A 17,496-nucleotide genomic window follows, 5' to 3' on the forward strand; every position below is an offset into this window, starting at 1 on the left:
AAAAATATAAATAAATTATAAAACGATCCAAATTTACGTTCATCTTATTCTTCATCATTTTTTGATTCCAAAAACATATAAATATGTTATATTTGGATTAAAAACAAGCTCCGAAAATTAAAAATATAAAAATTATGATCAAAATTAAATTTCCGAAATCGTTTTAAAAACTATTTCATCTTATTCCTTGTCGGTTCCTGATTCCAAAAACATATAGATATGACATGTTTGGATTAAAAACACGCTCAGAAAGTTAAAACGAAGAGAGGTACAGTAAAGCGTGCTATGAAGCCGCTACCGTGCCAAACAGGCTCGTCACTTTCACTGCGTTTTGCACTAGCGGCGGACTACGTTCAATTTCATTCTGTGAGTTCCACAGCTTGACTAAATCTAGTAATTTCGCCTTACGCGACTTGTTCTTTTTCTTCTTTTGTTGTTGTTGGTATTAGATGTATCAGTGGGATTGTTATACACTAACTCTTGTACGTTGAAAGATTTCCATGTGAAGTGATCAACGTTCCCTCCTTCCTTGTGGGCATGCAGTATGCTAACTATAAAAGATGAGATTATCAGATCATGACTACAGTTGTTTAACATGATATTCATAGTCTGTTTTTGTCAAACTGTTGGAGGCTTTAGTACAGATCTAATTCTCTCTCGCAGCTTTTCTTAGATTATTTTCTGATAAAGGCCAAAATCGTAATTTTGCACACCAAACACACACCAAAAAACACCCAGAAAGCAACTTATTCTCATCTATATATGTCCACTCACAGGAATGAAGCAATGCATCTCAAAGATTGGAGAAAAAGTGGTGCATTGAATTTAAAAAAAGAAAAAAGAATCCCAGATCAGTTAACACTTGTCATAAGTGAAGCATGGCATTCAGTAGAATTAGTAATATTTCAGGATTATGTTTTTGTACAGATTTTTAAGTCTGGTTTGGACTGTTGTTTTGTATAAATGGTGCAAATGCATGCTTGGGGGAGAATTCTCTTATGTTCAGTAAGTGCTCAGAATATTTTTGTTTGCCTGCTATCATTCAGTGTATCATTTGTTGAAATGTGAAAGAAATCAAATGTCTATTTTTCTGTGGGTAGCTGAGTGTACTAACTGTCAACATTAAATTGTCTAGCTTTCATTAAAAGTTCCTTATGAACAATCAAACAGTGTTGAATCTTTCTGTTTATGTTATTTGCTTAGATAGGATGAGAGAAAGTGAGTGTGTGTTTGTGATGCTAACATTTGTTTGAAAACATGAATATTAGAATGTAATGTCTTAACGAGGCCAGTTCAAGATCAGCGACTGTTTTTCTTCCCAAAAGTGTGTTACCAATAACGCGCTATCTAAACTTAAGTAAAGAGAGACACAGTGTTTCAATACCTGCAACATAAGGACACCTTGGAACCAGCCTAAAGTGTCCCTACACTTCAGGTGGTCTGTCACGACAGGTATATTTTGGTTCAGATAATAGATAAAGGCACAACAGACGGTAGGGTCCTTTATCGGGAGGTGGCATCCCTGACCGTCAGTGAATTGAATGAAGGACTATGAAGAAAATGACAGAAAATACAGAAGGCGTGCGAGAGAGAGAGAGAGAGAGATAGAGAGAGTCAGTGATAAGATAATATCAGTACATGACATTCACAAATTATTATAGCGAAGACAAGTTCATGGATATACAAAATTTATTTAATAAAATTCAAAGACTAAGTAAATTCTAAGCTCGATCATACAGGGTGTCAACCACACACAAAAATGCAACCCATAGAAAGTCTAATAACTTCTGCATCTATTCAACAAATTTATTAAATACATTAATTTCAGCTTATGCATGAGCATATCACCAAGTTTCAAATTTATAGACCAAGTTGTCTAATTTTTTTGCTCTTTTGAAAAACATCCAATTTCAGGAATCAGCTGAAAAGTTGGAGGTTCGACACTGAGCAGTTACCACTCTCACCCGATTTAAACCTTCCAGACTTTTACTGTTGGGAATTATCTGCAGGTCCAAGTACACAAAAACACTTCAGATCATTGATGATCTGAAAAAATCAATTACAGCCAATCTGGAGGGTTGAAATAGCGTGAGTGTGTTATTCACTCAATGTCAAACCTACTTTTTAGCCGATTCCTGAATTTGGATTTTGTGTGTGGAAAGAGCACAAAAATCAGACCATTTGACCGATACATTTGAAACTTGGTGATATGATCATGTATAAGCTGAAATTAATGAAGTAGTTTGTTGAACTGAAGTTTTTAGATGTTATTAATTCATGGGTTGCATGGGTCACCCTGTACATAAAAGGGAATAAGACCATTACACTGCAGACACAATAATAGAGAGAATTAGTTAAAATGTACAAGTAAGCACTGACATTAAAATCTTGCAATCACAACTAAGCATCATGACTGTATATATTATATCAAAATCAAAACTTTGCATGTGAAAATCTGTCTTAAATCACTTGTAAATACAGGAATGTTATGTACATAGATAAAGTCAGTGTCTTTATTCCATATCATATGTAAATTGGTCTGATCATAAGGATAAGATTTTATGAGATTTTTAGTTGTGGACCCACTAGTCAACAAACATGTAGACATACAGTGATATTCAAAGATAATGAGAGACCCCAAAAACAAAAATTGATCAGCAACATGCCTCAAGCACAACGACTCAAAACAAAATTACAGCCCAAAAACTTCTTTATTTCTTACTTACTGAAATGAAATGTAAATTGAGATGTTTCAGTTCTCTTCTTGTTCTTTCAAAGTTTACAGCCAACCGCTTTATTTACCTGCCGAAAACGAACCTCAAGTAAACAAAGCAGTGTGTAAGAACTCCTTCCCAGCTTGTAAACAGCTGTTGTGAATTCATCATGTCAAACACATGAACAGTTTTACTTTTGCTGATGCAAGTGACTAAAATTCCAAGCTCGTAAATTCCATCAAGCAAGGGTGTAAGGCTATGTTTTCACATTGCGACGCGATATAGCAGCTCGGTGGTGACAAAAAGATAGTGGCACCGGCTTAACCGCTTTGCAACAGTAGAAACAACGTACGTGTTTTTCTATTTGCGTGACGTGATGGGCCGCGCGGCGGTGAGATTTTGTTACATGGAGCGGGAAAAAATTGCTGCCACGCAGCATTTAGGCCAGAAGTGGGCGTGGTTATAGTCTTTCCAAACATTCAAAGACCCCCTACAGCCATGTTTATACTGTTTTTGTTTTATTGTCAGATACATGTATTCCCTAAACTGAACATTGTCAGGCAAGAATAACTGTAATGGTTGTCAAAGGCACCAGATTTGTTGAAATAAAATTATTAAAAGCGATTTTTTTTTCATTTCATTTGTTGTCTTTTCAATTTTCTCACCAACATAACTAGCTTCAGTTAAAGTTAACCCTAATCAACAGTTAATATTTGCGCTGGACCTTTCTCCAGAATAAATGATTTAAATATGTTCATTTTTTAGTGCTGTAATGAATGCAATCATTTTTGCAACAGTCCTTCCCTTGTTGAAACATGCAAAGTGCCAGTCGACTTCTGAATCTCTTATCCATGCCAGATTTGCCCTCAGAATTATCATACATAAATTACTCTCAAATACAGTCAAAACTGGTTTTAGAGGAGATCTGGTCTTCATTTTTTCTTCTTCTACTTCTTCCCCTCAGTTTGATGAGGCACCATTTCCCGAGTAGTTCAAGAATATGTGGCTCTGCATTGCCAGTAGTTATAATATGCCATGGTTCACAAATTATGTGTTGTGCATGTGTAAATATAAGGCATCTTTAGAACAAGAACACACAGTCACACACAGTCTGAACTGCAATAAGTAACCGACTTACGTAATTGTATTGGTCATACAAGAAAATGGGAAAGAAGAAAAAGAGTCAACAATTTTAACAAAACTCAATATACCAAGATCAACTACTCGCTCTCTTTCAAAATTCATCATAAAAAATAACCAGGCACATGGAAAAACACCCAATCATGCCAACAACAACAAAAACCACCAAAAACACAACAACTATTAACACATTAGCTAAGATTTTTTTACAGTTCAGACAATTCATTCTGATAAGAGATAAAACCTCACCATTCATGAAAAAAAATGTATGGGTCTGTTTAAACAAATACTGTGTAGAACTAAAAGCAGAGAAGACTATATATATCGGCAACAGATTCATCTTATTACACAAAATCTATCTGAACATTAAATTTGGAACAAACAGAACTGTTCAGGTTGCTCAGTTGCATCATCAAATTCTAAAGCAAAACACAAAAATACTGTACTGAGCAACAACAATGACAACAACAAAAACTCACCTGCATTTGTGAAAGTTATCCACAGTGATGTCAAATTTTCAGTATGTTTTTTGTGTGTTATGTTTGTAACATTATCATCATTATTATCACTTATTTAAATTACCAATTATGAAGAAAAAATGTCTGTGCATGTTCATCCTAATAATATACTTCAAAAACACATTGGGCAAAGTTTTACCAAAATTGGATCTTGAATAAAAAGTATGGACCAGTATGGAGAGAAAGACAGAGTGAGAGAGAACTCAGAATGGTTTATTGTAGGAAAGGCCACAGACCCATAATTATACAAACCAAGGGGGACAGGGAATTGAAGTGTTGAGGGGGGTGGGGGGGGGGTATAAAATAAAAAAAAAGTGAAAAGAGAGAATTGAATTGAATTAAATTGAATTGAACTTTATTTTACGATGGTAACAGAATAAGCAATGTAAACATGCTTTTTTTCATCCGGCCCTCACCCATTTAGAAGTTAGTTAGTTAGTTGTTGCTTTTTGGGTCCAGCGGACCATATCTAGGCCAAATCAGGACCCCCATTAAGAAGTTAAGAGAGAGAGAGAAAGAGAGAGAGAGAGAGAGAGAGAGAGAGAGAGGGAGGCTTTTTTTTAAAATTGTGCTTGGGGAAAAAAATGTTGCAAGAAGAAGGCATACTCTCTCACCAATCAATATGACATCATTTTCATGTTCCACAGTCGATATGACATTCTGCACAAGTTGATGAAATACTACTTCTAGTATGATAGACTTCTGACTGCCTTAACCTTCGCCGGTAGTCGTGGGTCCGTGTGGACCCAGAAGGGTGTTTAATTGCAAATATCTCTTAAACTAGTTGGAATTTTTGTAATGAGGCATGAGCTTTTAAGAATGCCCCAGGCACCTAAAAAGCTCTTATGTCCTAAAAGATCATTAAATTTCAGCGAGAAATAATTAAACAAACAAAGGTCAAATTAAGACTGCAAACGGAAGACATCGTGGGGCCGTACGGACCCATGCTTCTCAAAGAAGGAAAAATATGCATACCGTTCCATTGACGCCGTGGGGCCGTGCGGACCCACGACGTCTACAGAAGGGTATGCACGTTTTCCTTCTTTGAGAAGCATGGGTCTACACAGCCCCACGATGTCTTCCGTGTGTAGTCCATAACCCGGCCTGGCGAAGGTTAAATGGCATAGATAGTTTGACTAAAAAGGCACGGGGATAATTAATGCTTTAGTTGGGGCGCATTTTGTCGCGATAATATTTTGCTAAATTAATTTACACAAAGGAATTATTGTGCACAGATTAAAGGGGAAACGGTCTTCTCAAGTTAAAAATCATGTTAAAATTAGGCATATTTCCTCCCTCCTCCTCACCCGGTTCATCAAAAATCATCTGACCCAGAATCTGCTAACCATCAGGGCTTGGACCCCCACCAGCAGACTGACCACCCCCGCCCATCTCATCCACTTCTGACAAAACCCCTTCCTGCCCCTGAATCACCTGAACAGGGATTTGCTGACCAACAGGGCCTCCTATCTCATCCAGTCCTGGCCAGACCCCTCCATGTCCCAGCATCTGCTGGTCTATCTGGCCCTGACCTGAATCAATCATCTGAGAGGCTCCTCTCACCTCAAGCACTCCCTGACCTTGCCAAGACTCTTGAAACTGGGCTGAACCATTCAGCTGATCAGCTGCTACATACTCATTTTGTATGAGAAAATCTGATCCTGGTCCCAGCTCATTGAACGCCAATGTATCCATAAAACTGGAATCCTTCATTCCATGCTCAGTCTGGTTTGGCTGCAGGTGACTATTGTAAGGGCCAGTGTGACCAAAGAGAGGCCCTGCAACAGTTCCAATCTGCCCAAGCTGAACGGAAGCCATGGTCTTGCCAATGAAACTGAACTGAACCTGCTCATGTGGTTGAGCATTGGCAAAGTGAGCCATACCACCGTTCTCCAAAACAGAATCGTCAGAAAAGCTATTCTGAACCACAGGCCTGCTCTCATCAGAAACCCACACCCCCTGGCTGACAATGCCAGGTCCTCTAACAGCCCCAGGCTGTTGTGGCCGAAACAAAGGCTGATCAGCAGTTACTGTGGCAGAGACAAAAACAGTCGAAGCTGCTGGTTCCTGCTCAAACCTGTGGCAGTTCAGCACCCCTCCTGGTCTTGCCTCCCCCCCTCCCTTCTTCGGGCTTGCACCAGAGTCAGGGGCAGCCAGGGGCTTGGGGGTCTCAGTTTGGGGGTGGAGGTTAAAAGCCATCATGTCGACGGAATCTTCATTATCCAACTCTAAATATAATGCCCAGCAGATACTATGTTTTTGATCCCCGTTCAACCCCACATCAGCCATAGCTTGCCCCTCCTCACAGCCTGCAGCAGGATTCGCAAGACTGTTAAAGATAACATCTTCCAGGTCCTGTAGTTCCCCAGGTGGACGACACTCCATCTGCTGCATTTCTTCTTGCAACTCAGGAATAAGCTCAATTTCCACCAAGGATTTATCGGGGACACCTAGGACTTCCGTTTTACTATCTGTGATCTCGATTTGGTCACAACAATCATCAGGGATATCCAAAAGCTCAAAAACTTTAGAACTAGATTGTTTGCTTGAAAATGATATGCTGGTGGCAATTTCTGAGTGTGAACTTTGAGCGTGCCCAGCATACCCCTCTCTTCCACCACATTCAGCAACAATCCCACCCCCCTCCTTCACCCTCGTGCCCCCAGGAGCAATAGCATGCTGCCCTCCATCAACATAACTCTGTTTCTCATAGTCATACTCTCCAGCACTCTGTGAAGAATCCAAGGCCTGGGCAGGAGCTGACAGATCCGGTATCAGACATTTTGCTACTGTGATTTTCTGTACCATGTCCACATCAGGGTAATCTTCACCACGAATGTCGTCTGTGGTTATTCTTTTAAAATCCGCAGTTGTGATTCTGTGGTGTTTACGTTTGCGGCCTTGACCTTGGAATAAAGGTGCGACAGGTGAACAACTTGATACTGCAGCTACCTCTGTAAAATGACATAACAGGATCCAGAATGAATTGCTTGGAGATTACAGAACTTGTCTCTCTGTCCAGACACACACACACACACACACACACACACACACACACACACACACACACACACACACACACATGTATATACACACAGTAGGTGCCCACATACTCAGGCATGGCAGACAGAAAAGAAGCAAGAGGAGACAAACAAACAGACAAAGGCGGAGAAAGAGACAGAACAATGAAGAAGCAGTTAGACAAACATTTATAGAGAAAAGGAAGTACATGGATGTCCTTACCACAGCATTCCACACCACTAGGCACACTCTGGCCTGAATTTGCACAAGTCACTTCCGACTGCCTAGTAGCAACGTCACTGAAGGCACACAGCGGTGTCATATCTTGCACTCCTCTTGTTTTCCTGCGTACACAGAAGAATTGTAGTGACCTTGGTCATGGATAATATGCGCGCATGTGGGTGTGTGTTTTTGGTAAAATTATAAAATCATTGAAAAAAATGTACTTACAATGAAAAAAGCTAAAGTAACAAATATTGGATGGCACAAATCAGTTGACAAAGATCATTCTACTGCACACCTTTCTAAGACCCAAACAAACTCCAGCATGGACCAGCTAGGAAAGGCACACTCCTTCTCGTGTAAACGGTTTGGCTCAATCACCATCTCTGACATGATCAAGCTGTAAGATGGGATAAGACCATCCCTCCACTTAGACACATAACACAAATCAACACCCTGACCATTTGCTGTGGGGAGTTGAATTTTTTAATTAATTAATTTTGCAAAAAGCCACATTACAAAATGAATACATAGAGAAATGACCACTGTGTACAGAGGGCACTCAGGCTGTTGAGTTTTGGTATGTGACCAATTTGGAAGTGGTCTTATCCCATGTACAAGCCTGGCCAGATCTGTGACAATGAGACAAACTTTTACATGGGAAGAAGTTTGCCTTTTGAAATTCAAGCATGCACAATAAATTGTTCTGTCAAAAGGGCTAGTTCGGTACAAGAAATACTGCTTTCTCCTCTCTGCTATTAAATGTTGCAGTTCCCAGCCCTAAACTGTCAACCTGAGAATCGGAATGGGGTGAACCAGATCAGTTTGTTTGGAACTAATCTGAAAACTGTTGTTGTCATGTTAAACAGTGATGCATACCCTATCTTCAGCACTCCTTGCACTTCTCCAAAAAGACTCATGCCGGTGTCGGATCCACTGCCATTCATGCCTTCCTTACTGTTCGTTTTACGAAGGGATATATTGAAGTCTCTGAAAAAAATGACAACATTTGACTTTTATTCGACTGAATTCATGCAAAGTTACTTGATGTTAATGTGACATGTACGCTAGGTTCAGATTCTCTATGAAAGCAAACCAGTGAATGTTATCCCTGCACACTGGAAATGAGTAAACATTTTGAACATGTACTGACGATCATAACCATAACAATACTCTGCTTCTCACTCATCTTTAATTTTTCTTTGTCTTACTTTACCAGTATTTCTCAGTATAAGACGTCAACCACAAATACTGTCACTTACTTTAGTCTGCGCTTTATGGTGCTGTTGGAAATGCCCAGTGCTTCTGCCATTTTTGTCCTGGTGAGTCCTTGATTCCTCATGGTTAATAGCGTTTCTTTTGTGATGACCAATGCTGGCTGTCCTGGCCGTCCCGAAGACAACCTTTGGAGCTTGCATGCACTACTAATGGAGGCATCTGAAAAATAAAATAACAAGAAAACCAATACCATTACTGCATAGTTCATAGAATAGGAATAACAACTAAATAGACGACATATATGATTTAAGTCTTAAAATAGAATAAAAATTTCTTTTTTTGAAAGTGATTTCAAATGTCATGGTACTATTTTGACTTCTGAAATATTCACCTGATCTAAAAATGTGATGATCTGAAAATACAATTTAGACTATGGTAACAAAAATATTACAGCTGTAGCAAAAACGTAATGTAGCTGCAGGGCAAAAATCTACGATGTTGAGTGCAGACACCTCAGTCTATCATCGCTACCTGTATAAGTTCCTAAAAATATGTCTTTTTCTTATGGGGCTGTCACACTTTAACGTATAGCAGTACCGTATGCCGACGGTTGGCCTAGTGGTAAGGCGTCCGCCCCGTGATCAGGAGGTCGTGGCCGGGTCATACCTAAAACTTTAAAATTGGCAATCTAGTGGCTGCTCCGCCTGGCGTCTAGCATTATGGAGTTAGTGCTAGGACTGGTTGGTCCGATGTCAGAATAATGTGACTGGGTGAGACATGAAGACTGTGCTGCGACTTCTGTCTTGTGTGTGGCGCACGTTATATGTCAAAGCAGCACCGCCCTGATATGGCCCTTCGTGGTCGGCTGGGCGTTAAGCAAACAAACAAACCGTATGCCGACTTATGAGAATTTACATTGAAACGCTGGAGTACGTTTGACATAAGTTAGGGGTAGGTTTGGTATAAGCAGCATACGTTAAAAGCACGCTGGTATAAGCTGGCATAAGTTGTACGCTGAGACCGACATTTTTTGTGAACATGTTCAAAATTTGTGGACGCATGCCGACGTACTCTTCATACGTTAGGCATACGCTAGACATACGCTACGCATGTTAAATACGTTACAGGTAATTTACTCATACGTCGAGATATGTTGAGATACGTCGAAATACGCTTGCAGAAAGGTGTACCATACAGCTAACTTATCGATAACCTATTAGTAACTAAATACTTGTAACGCCGAGCCCGCTGCGCATAGGTTTCTCATAAGTTACTCATAAGTTGGGCATAAGGCGAGGCCGCTAGACATACGCTGGTCATACGCTATCATAAGTTAGTGACGTGTTTCTAATAAGTTAGACATACGCTATGAATACATTATGCATAAGTCCAATTTAGAATGTTAATGCTTTTTTTGGACGTATGCCAACGTATTGACATTATTTAGTTAGACATAAGTTTTTCTAAAACGCTAGAGTGTAACGGCCCCACTAGGCTAACAAACTGAAAATGGGTTGCTCACTAATAGTACTGAGTGCGCAACAGGCAAAAACAAATATGTAGTCAACAGTAAAGATCTGCCCCCCCCCCCCCCCCCCCCAACAAAACACACACAAAACTATATAAAATTTTAAAACAGAAAAGGAAAAAAGAAAAAAACGCAAAACAAACAAATAGATCAGGACCAATATTCATGATTTAATTGAAGAGATAAACTTAAAGACAGTTTTGAAAGTACTTCACTGCTTATGCTTTCTAAAGACTTGAATTAAATTGGTGTGTTGGATTGGTTGATATTGAGTTTGTGCTTTCAACCAATTCCAACTCTGTGGCTGATTCCCATCCAGTTGTGCACTTTCTCGTGCACATCAGCCCAGGGCACCAAGACTTAATTGTTAGAAAGGTCACAGATCGTACAGCTACACAGAGCAGCGTCTTAGATGCCGGATATAGCGCAGACACAACAGAACAGATATATAAACATGCCGAGCTCAACTACACGCAGATGTTGGCCTCTAGAGTAATGAAGAGTACCGTACTTTTCGGACTATAAGGCGATACTTTTTTTTTTTTTTACTTAAAATCGTGGGGTCGCCTTATACACGACGTCGCCTTATTCTCGGATAAAATAGGTTTCACGAGCACTGTGAACTTGAAATCAATGAGCAACTAACAACCATTTAAGTGAACACAATTCAAGCAATGTTGATCGCCGAAAAAATTACCTGAACACTAGTTGCGTTGAAACACGACAGTCGACAGTCGGTCTCTTGACACTTCAACTGGGTACCGCTTCAACTTGCACTTCGACTTTGTCACTGTCAAGATGCCGAAAACGAAGAGAGCTTCATACGATGCTGCCTTCAAGATTAAAGCCATCGATCTTGCGATACGACTGGAGAGCAACCGAAAGGCAGCGTTCGAACTAGGCCTGAATGAATCCATGGTTCGCAAATGGCGTAAACAGAGAGGTCAGCTGTTGGGATGTAAAAAGTCACGCAAGTCTTTCCGCGGAAAAGGTGCACGCTGGCCAGAGCTTGAGGCAGAGTTGGAGGACTGGGTTAATCTTCAAAGGGCCGATGGTCGAGGCGTTTCAACCGTTCAAGTTCGATTGAAGGCAAAGGAGATGGCAGCGGCGAAGAATATTGACGAATTCACTGGGAGTGCGTCATGGTGCTTTCGTTTTATGCGGCGGAGGAATCTGTCGGTTCGCATGAAGACAACAATGTGACAACAGTTACCGCCCGACTTCGAAGAGAAACTTTTCAGTTTCCGAAATTTTGTTTCCGAAGTGATCGCGGAACATAGTGTCGGTCACTATCAGATTATAAACATGGACGAGGTGCCGCTGCAATTTGACATGCCTCTGACCCGCACAGTGAACAAAAAGGGAGCAAAGTCGGTCAACTTGCGCACCACTGGTCATGAAAAAACACATTTCACAGTTGTCCTCGCATGCACAGCAAGTGGCCAAAAACTCCCACCGATGGCGATCTTCAAACGTAAAACCATGCCGAAGGAACAGTTTCCGAAAGGGATCGTCGTCGAAGTCAATCCCAAAGGTTGGATGGATGAGCTAAAGATGATGAGTTGGCTGAGGCAGTGTTACAGCAAACGTACAGGCGGATTCTTCCGCAGGACCAAGTCTGTGTGACGATTGAGGTACCGCTGATCTTTTCCCTGACTTTCTGTTTGAAACAGTGTTTCCTGCCGATTTTGAGCGGTCGCCATGTTTGATCATTGATGTTGGTTTTTTTTTTTTCTATGTACGATGTTTTTCTTCATTTTTTTCTTTCATGCCATCGCCTTATGCACGACACCATCGCCTTATCCATGGCATCGCCTTATTCTAGGCTTTTTTCATTTTTTTTTTAAAAAGTAGGGGGTGCGCCCTATACACGGCAGCGCCTTATAGTCCGAAAAGTACGGTACACCGTGCAATACGAACCTTGGCTATGATTCATTCGCTTGGCTTCCTGACGAGTGGACGTGAAACTGATAGAACTATCACGATAAATTTTGTGTGAATATTTGTTTGTCTGTCCACTTAAAAGACCGTTGGGTCGAAATATCTGTGAATGTATTGTTTTGTCAATAACAAACGTTCCAACAACCTACCTTTCTTGTTTTTTGAATTTTGGCTATGTCTCTTCATCATCCCTGCCAAATACATGCAGCCTGCAGCGTTTACTTCCTGAAATGAAAAAAAACGCACAAATAAACTTAAACATAACACCACAGAAAATTACTTACATGTTGGCAGGACTAAAACCATAATTGTTACCGTGCAGAAAGAACAGTAGAGCTAATCAGAGATGTACACTATCTCTGAGCTAATTCAGTTTTAGAAAAAGCTACTCGTAATACTAATACACTTACAGTAAAGTCCAATTGAAAATGATACATAGTCATAAGGTAGTTACAATAAAACTAGCAAGAGTATCACATTTAAATGATACATAGCTTCTTATTTAATTTTAATCATATAGACACACACCGAGTATACTCACAGATGCAGATGCCCCCCCCCCCCCTCCCCCCCCCCTCTCTCTCTCTCAGCAAGAGGTAAAACTTACTGAACAAATGAAAGGCAGACTCTGCTTTCAAGCTGCACACGAGTACCAGCTAGGGAGATGCCAGACAGTGGACGAACATCACTTAGGCCAACCACAAACCTGCCATGAAATGTTTCCATTTATTTACAAATTATTTCTGTTGGTGTGTCACGTACTGGTGTTTTTAAAAAATATCAAAAATTCATTTTGATCACAGATTGAGGTACGTAAGCTATACTTGTAGATATTCCATGCATGAAGGTTAGAGCGGTTACAAAATGGAAAAATCCTGAAGATATAACATCAAAATGTGTGTGTGTAGGTGTACTGGTGCATGTGAATGTATGTTTAAGTTTGTGCCAGTGCATGTGTGAATGCGTGTGTGCATGTGTGTGTGTGTTAACAAGAACTCAATATCTTAGTGTCTGAGTGTGCACATGTGTGTGTGTGTGTGTGTGTGTGTGTGTGTGTGTGTGTGTGTGTGTGTGTGTGAATTTGTTTGTTATTAATGTCATGCTGTTTTAGCTTTTGTTTGTGTATTTTAGTTGTTTTTTGTTTTCTTCCTCCTTTTACAAAATGTAATCCTCTTATCGTTATCCGACAAACGTTACATTAGTCCGATATTATATTGTTTTTTTAATAGCACGCTCATAAGCATAGCTTGTTGTACTCCATTTATAGTTTAATTCTTCTTCTGCGTTCGTGGGCTGAAACTCCCACGTACACTCGTGTTTTTTGCACGAGTGGAATTTTACGTGTATGACCGTTTTTTACCCCGCCATTTAGGCAGCCATACGCCGTTTTCGGAGGAAGCATGCTGGGTATTTTCGTGTTTCTATAACCCACCGAACTCTGACATGGATTACAGGATTTTTTCGTGCGCACTTGGTCTTGTGCTTGCGTGTACACACGGGGGTGTTCGAACACCGAGGAGAGTCTGCACACAAAGTTGACTCTGAGAAATAAATCTCTCGCCGAACGTGGGGACGAACTCATGCTGACAGCGGCCAACTGGATACAAATCCAGCGCGCTACCGACTGAGCTACATCCCCGCCCTATAGTTTAATTGATTGTGTCGACATTGCTGGAGGTATCCCACGAACGCATTTTCATACCGATAATACATGATAAAGAAGGATTCTTTGTGCCCGGCTACGTGCTACAGTTGGAGATGGAAGTTCACCAAAAATTGGGACCATACGAACAAAAATACGGTGGGTGCAATAGTCGCTCCCATTTTTTTAGCAAACGCCACCCAAGGCCGCTTTGGACGGGTAGAAATTCTGTACTTTCCAAGTCTATTTGTGTGTGGTTGTTCAAGACTATGGATAAAGCTCGCGTGAGAAGATTACGTCACGGTCAAAAGTCTTTGACGTCAATAAATGCATCATGACATCATGCCTCCCTGTTGTCTTTTTCTCTCGTGCGGTGTGTGTGTGTGTGTTCATTTTGTGCACATGTGTTAGTGTTAGTGTGTGTGCGTGCATGAGTCTGTACTCGTGTGTGTGTGTGTGTGTGTGCGTGTGTGTGTGTGTGTAAGAAAGACTGAGAGAGAGGGAGAAAGAGTGTGTGTGTGTGATGATAATTAGTTTTAACGTCCTCTTAGAACCAATTGGCCTATCTTGGGACAGGTAGAGTTGATATGCTTTATGGGGGGACAGGACACTGGACAGACATGCAAACAGAGAACACATATGATCGTGTTATAGGTCTGGAAGTCTGTTGTTGCGATATTTCAAAATGGGGATGGAAGTAAAGATTTTGTTGGGGTTGTTGCCATAGTGTACGCAAAATATAGTTGGAGTGGAGCGGTTTTGTAGGCTTATTTGCTTTTTATTTATGTAAAATATTTTTCAGACTTTTGGATAATGCCAAAATAATGTAATAAATAACTGTGTGTGTGTGTGTGTGAATGTGTGTGTGCATGAGTTTGTGTGTATGTTTGTGTGTGTATGAGTGTGTATATGTGTTTGTTTGTAAAGGTGTGTGTGTCCGTCTGTCTATGTGCGTGTTTGTTTGTTTGTTTGCTTAACGCCCAGCCGACCACGAAGGGCCATAATTATCAGGGCGGTGCTGCTTGAGATATAACGTGCGCCACACACAAGGCAGAAGTCACAGCACAGGTTTCATGTCTCACCCAGTCATATTATTCTGACACCGGACCAACCAGTCCTAGCATGCACTAACCCCATAATGCCAGACGCTAGGCGGAGCAGCCACTAGATTGCCAATTTTAAAGTCTTAGGTATGACCCGGCCTGGAATCTAACCCACGACCTCCCGATCACGGGGCGGACGCCTTACCACTAGGCCAACCGTGTATGTGCGTATAAGTGTGTGTTTTGAGTGTATGAGATTTGTGCGAGTCAATGTGTGTATGTGTGTGCGTGAGTGTCTGTTTGTATAAGAGAGAAAGAGAGAGAGAGAAAGAGAGAGTTGGTGGGTGGGAGTGTGTTTGTGCGTGTGCGTAAGTGTATGTGTGTGTATGTGTGTTTGTTTGTAAAGGTGTGTATGTCCGTCTGTCTATATGTGCGTATGGGGGTGTGTTTTGTGTGTATGAAGTGTGTGTGAGAGAGTGAGTGAGTGCGTGTGAGTGAGTGTGTATTTTTGTACGTGTGTAACTTGAGGTATGTGTGTGTGTGTGTGTGTGTGTGTGCTCGTGTGTGTGTGTGTTTGAGAGAGAGAGAGAGAGAGAGAGAGAGAGAGAGAGAGAGAGAGAGAGAGAAAGAGAGAGAGAGAGAGGTTTGTCTTTCGCTGGGGTATGCAGTGCCTTGGCGTTGCACATCTACTTAATTGTTGTTTGTAATTATCTCAATAAAAACAGTTTAAACCAATATATCTTAGCACTTTAAAAAAACCCGGCTCTGAAAGACAACAAAACAACAACAATTAAAAACAGCAAACAAGCAAATCCTAGAACATTGCAGGCAAAAGGCTAACCAGCCTCAAAGTCTGGGCTCGATCATACAAAAGTGTACCGACAAATCAGAACTTGTGAAGATAGCAAGGAACTCCAGAGGGATTTGGACAGTTTGGTCGACTGGGCAGACAAGTGGCAGATGCGCTTTAATGCAGATAAGTGTAAGATATTACAGTTGGGTACAAAAAATCAGAAACTTGTGTATAATATGAGAAAACCTGGCAGCGTGGACAGGGTTGATCTGGAAAGCTCAAGTGCAGAAAAGGACCTTGGAGTCAATGTAGACAGTGAATTGAAATTCTCAAAGCACGTGGAAACACAAGTCAACAAAGCAAACAGAATCCTGGGTCTCGTTAGACGGTCTTATGAGCATTTGGACGCAGAAACGCTAAGACTTCTCTTTGTTGCACTTGTACGGCCTCATCTGGAGTTTGCAAATGTGGTGTGGAGTCCCCGACTCGAGAAAGATAAAAATTTGATTGAAAGTGTATTAAGAAGAGCCACGAAGTGTATTCCAGGGTTGAAGACCTAGAGTTATGAAGAGCGTTTGAGAGTTTTGAAAGTTCCAAGCATGTGCTATAGGCGTATCCGGGGAGACATGATTGAAGCATACAAATTCGTGCATGGATACTACGATTGCAAGAACCCACTGGAGCTGAATAGCCTTTGTAATACCCGTGGACATCAGTTCAAGCTCAAGAAGAAACAATGCAGAACAGCTCTCCGACAATCTTTCTTCACGAACAGAATCATAGACACGTGGAACTCCTTGGACAAGAATGTGGTAGAAGCGCCGACAATGAACAGTTTCAAAAATCGCTTGGACAATGCACTGAAAGATTATATATATATGTATAGCCCAAATGTCAGTATGCCTCTCACTACACCAGCCAAGAAAAAGTTGATAGAATAGGCCACGGTCAAAAGATCGTGTAGGTTACCTAGCCCAAAATTAGGCTAGGATAGCAACTGATCAAAAGATCAGACAAAGGCTTAACAGCCTAAGTACCAGTCTGATAACATAACATATTAACAACATAACATAACAAACTCGTCTCACTCTCAGGAAGTCCTGTCTTTCTTCCTGGACATATGACCACTTTTTAACAAATTATTAAGAGCTAAAAAGTGACAATAAACGACAACAACAATAACATATCCAATACCCCCACACACCTACAAAAAAATCGTTTGACAATGGCCAGAAACACTGTCAGACAGAACAAGGAAGTCACTTACAGTTCGCTGGTGTTCGCACAGTTGTGTCCCTTACTTTTGGTTCAGTATTAGGTCATTTTCACCGTAACCACGTGACATCAAACACACAATCGTATGGAACGCCTTAAAAGTCCGGGCGGAATTTCTGACCAATTAACGACGAGAATAGCTCGAAAGTCGCGGGGACATGGCGTATCTGGCGTTCCATACATTCGCTGGTGTTCGCGCGGTTCTGTCCCCCTACTTTTGGTTCAGTATTAGGTCTTTTCACCGCAACCATGATTGTCTTTTTGCACAAAATTCGAAGAATTTAACACATTGTTTGTGGTTAGTGAATACGTATAATGCAACATTGACTGCTTTTATTTGTACCTGTTTTAATATTTGTTTTCCTGTTCACATTGTGTAAAGAGCCAGCATAGATTTTGTTCTTTCTTTTCAATTCATGGCAATTCTGCCATCAACATGAC

General features: G+C 40.8%; 1 protein-coding gene across 1 annotated transcript; it reads right to left on the bottom strand.

Annotated features, from left to right (window-relative positions):
* Window positions 1-835: 835 nt before the first annotated feature.
* Window positions 836-17,227, bottom strand: LOC138982303 (uncharacterized). Its single transcript, XM_070355564.1, has 7 exons — window positions 17,048-17,227; window positions 12,910-13,008; window positions 12,452-12,527; window positions 8,878-9,052; window positions 8,495-8,605; window positions 7,616-7,737; window positions 836-7,326 (listed from the first exon to the last, which is right to left on the bottom strand). Exons 3-7 carry the CDS (start codon window positions 12,504-12,506, stop codon window positions 5,714-5,716), a joined length of 2,076 nt encoding a protein of 691 aa, XP_070211665.1. The 5' UTR covers window positions 12,507-12,527; window positions 12,910-13,008; window positions 17,048-17,227; the 3' UTR covers window positions 836-5,713.
* Between the last annotated feature and the right edge of the window lie 269 nt (window positions 17,228-17,496).

Source organism: Littorina saxatilis, linkage group LG12 (assembly GCF_037325665.1).
Source record: "Littorina saxatilis isolate snail1 linkage group LG12, US_GU_Lsax_2.0, whole genome shotgun sequence".
Lineage (NCBI taxonomy): Eukaryota > Metazoa > Mollusca > Gastropoda > Littorinimorpha > Littorinidae > Littorina > Littorina saxatilis.

Bases quoted from the DNA above. Each gene is read 5' to 3' on its own strand.
- LOC138982303 (XM_070355564.1), bottom strand. From the start codon at position 12,506: ATGTATTTGGCAGGGATGATGAAGAGACATAGCCAAAATTCAAAAAAC. The intron at 9,053-12,451 runs GTAGGTTGTTGG...TTTATTTTTCAG, and splicing joins AAATTCAAAAAACAAGAAAG to ATGCCTCCATTAGTAGTGCA. The intron at 7,738-8,494 runs GTATGCATCACT...CTGTGTACGCAG, and splicing joins CAAGGAGTGCTGAAGATAGG to GAAAACAAGAGGAGTGCAAG.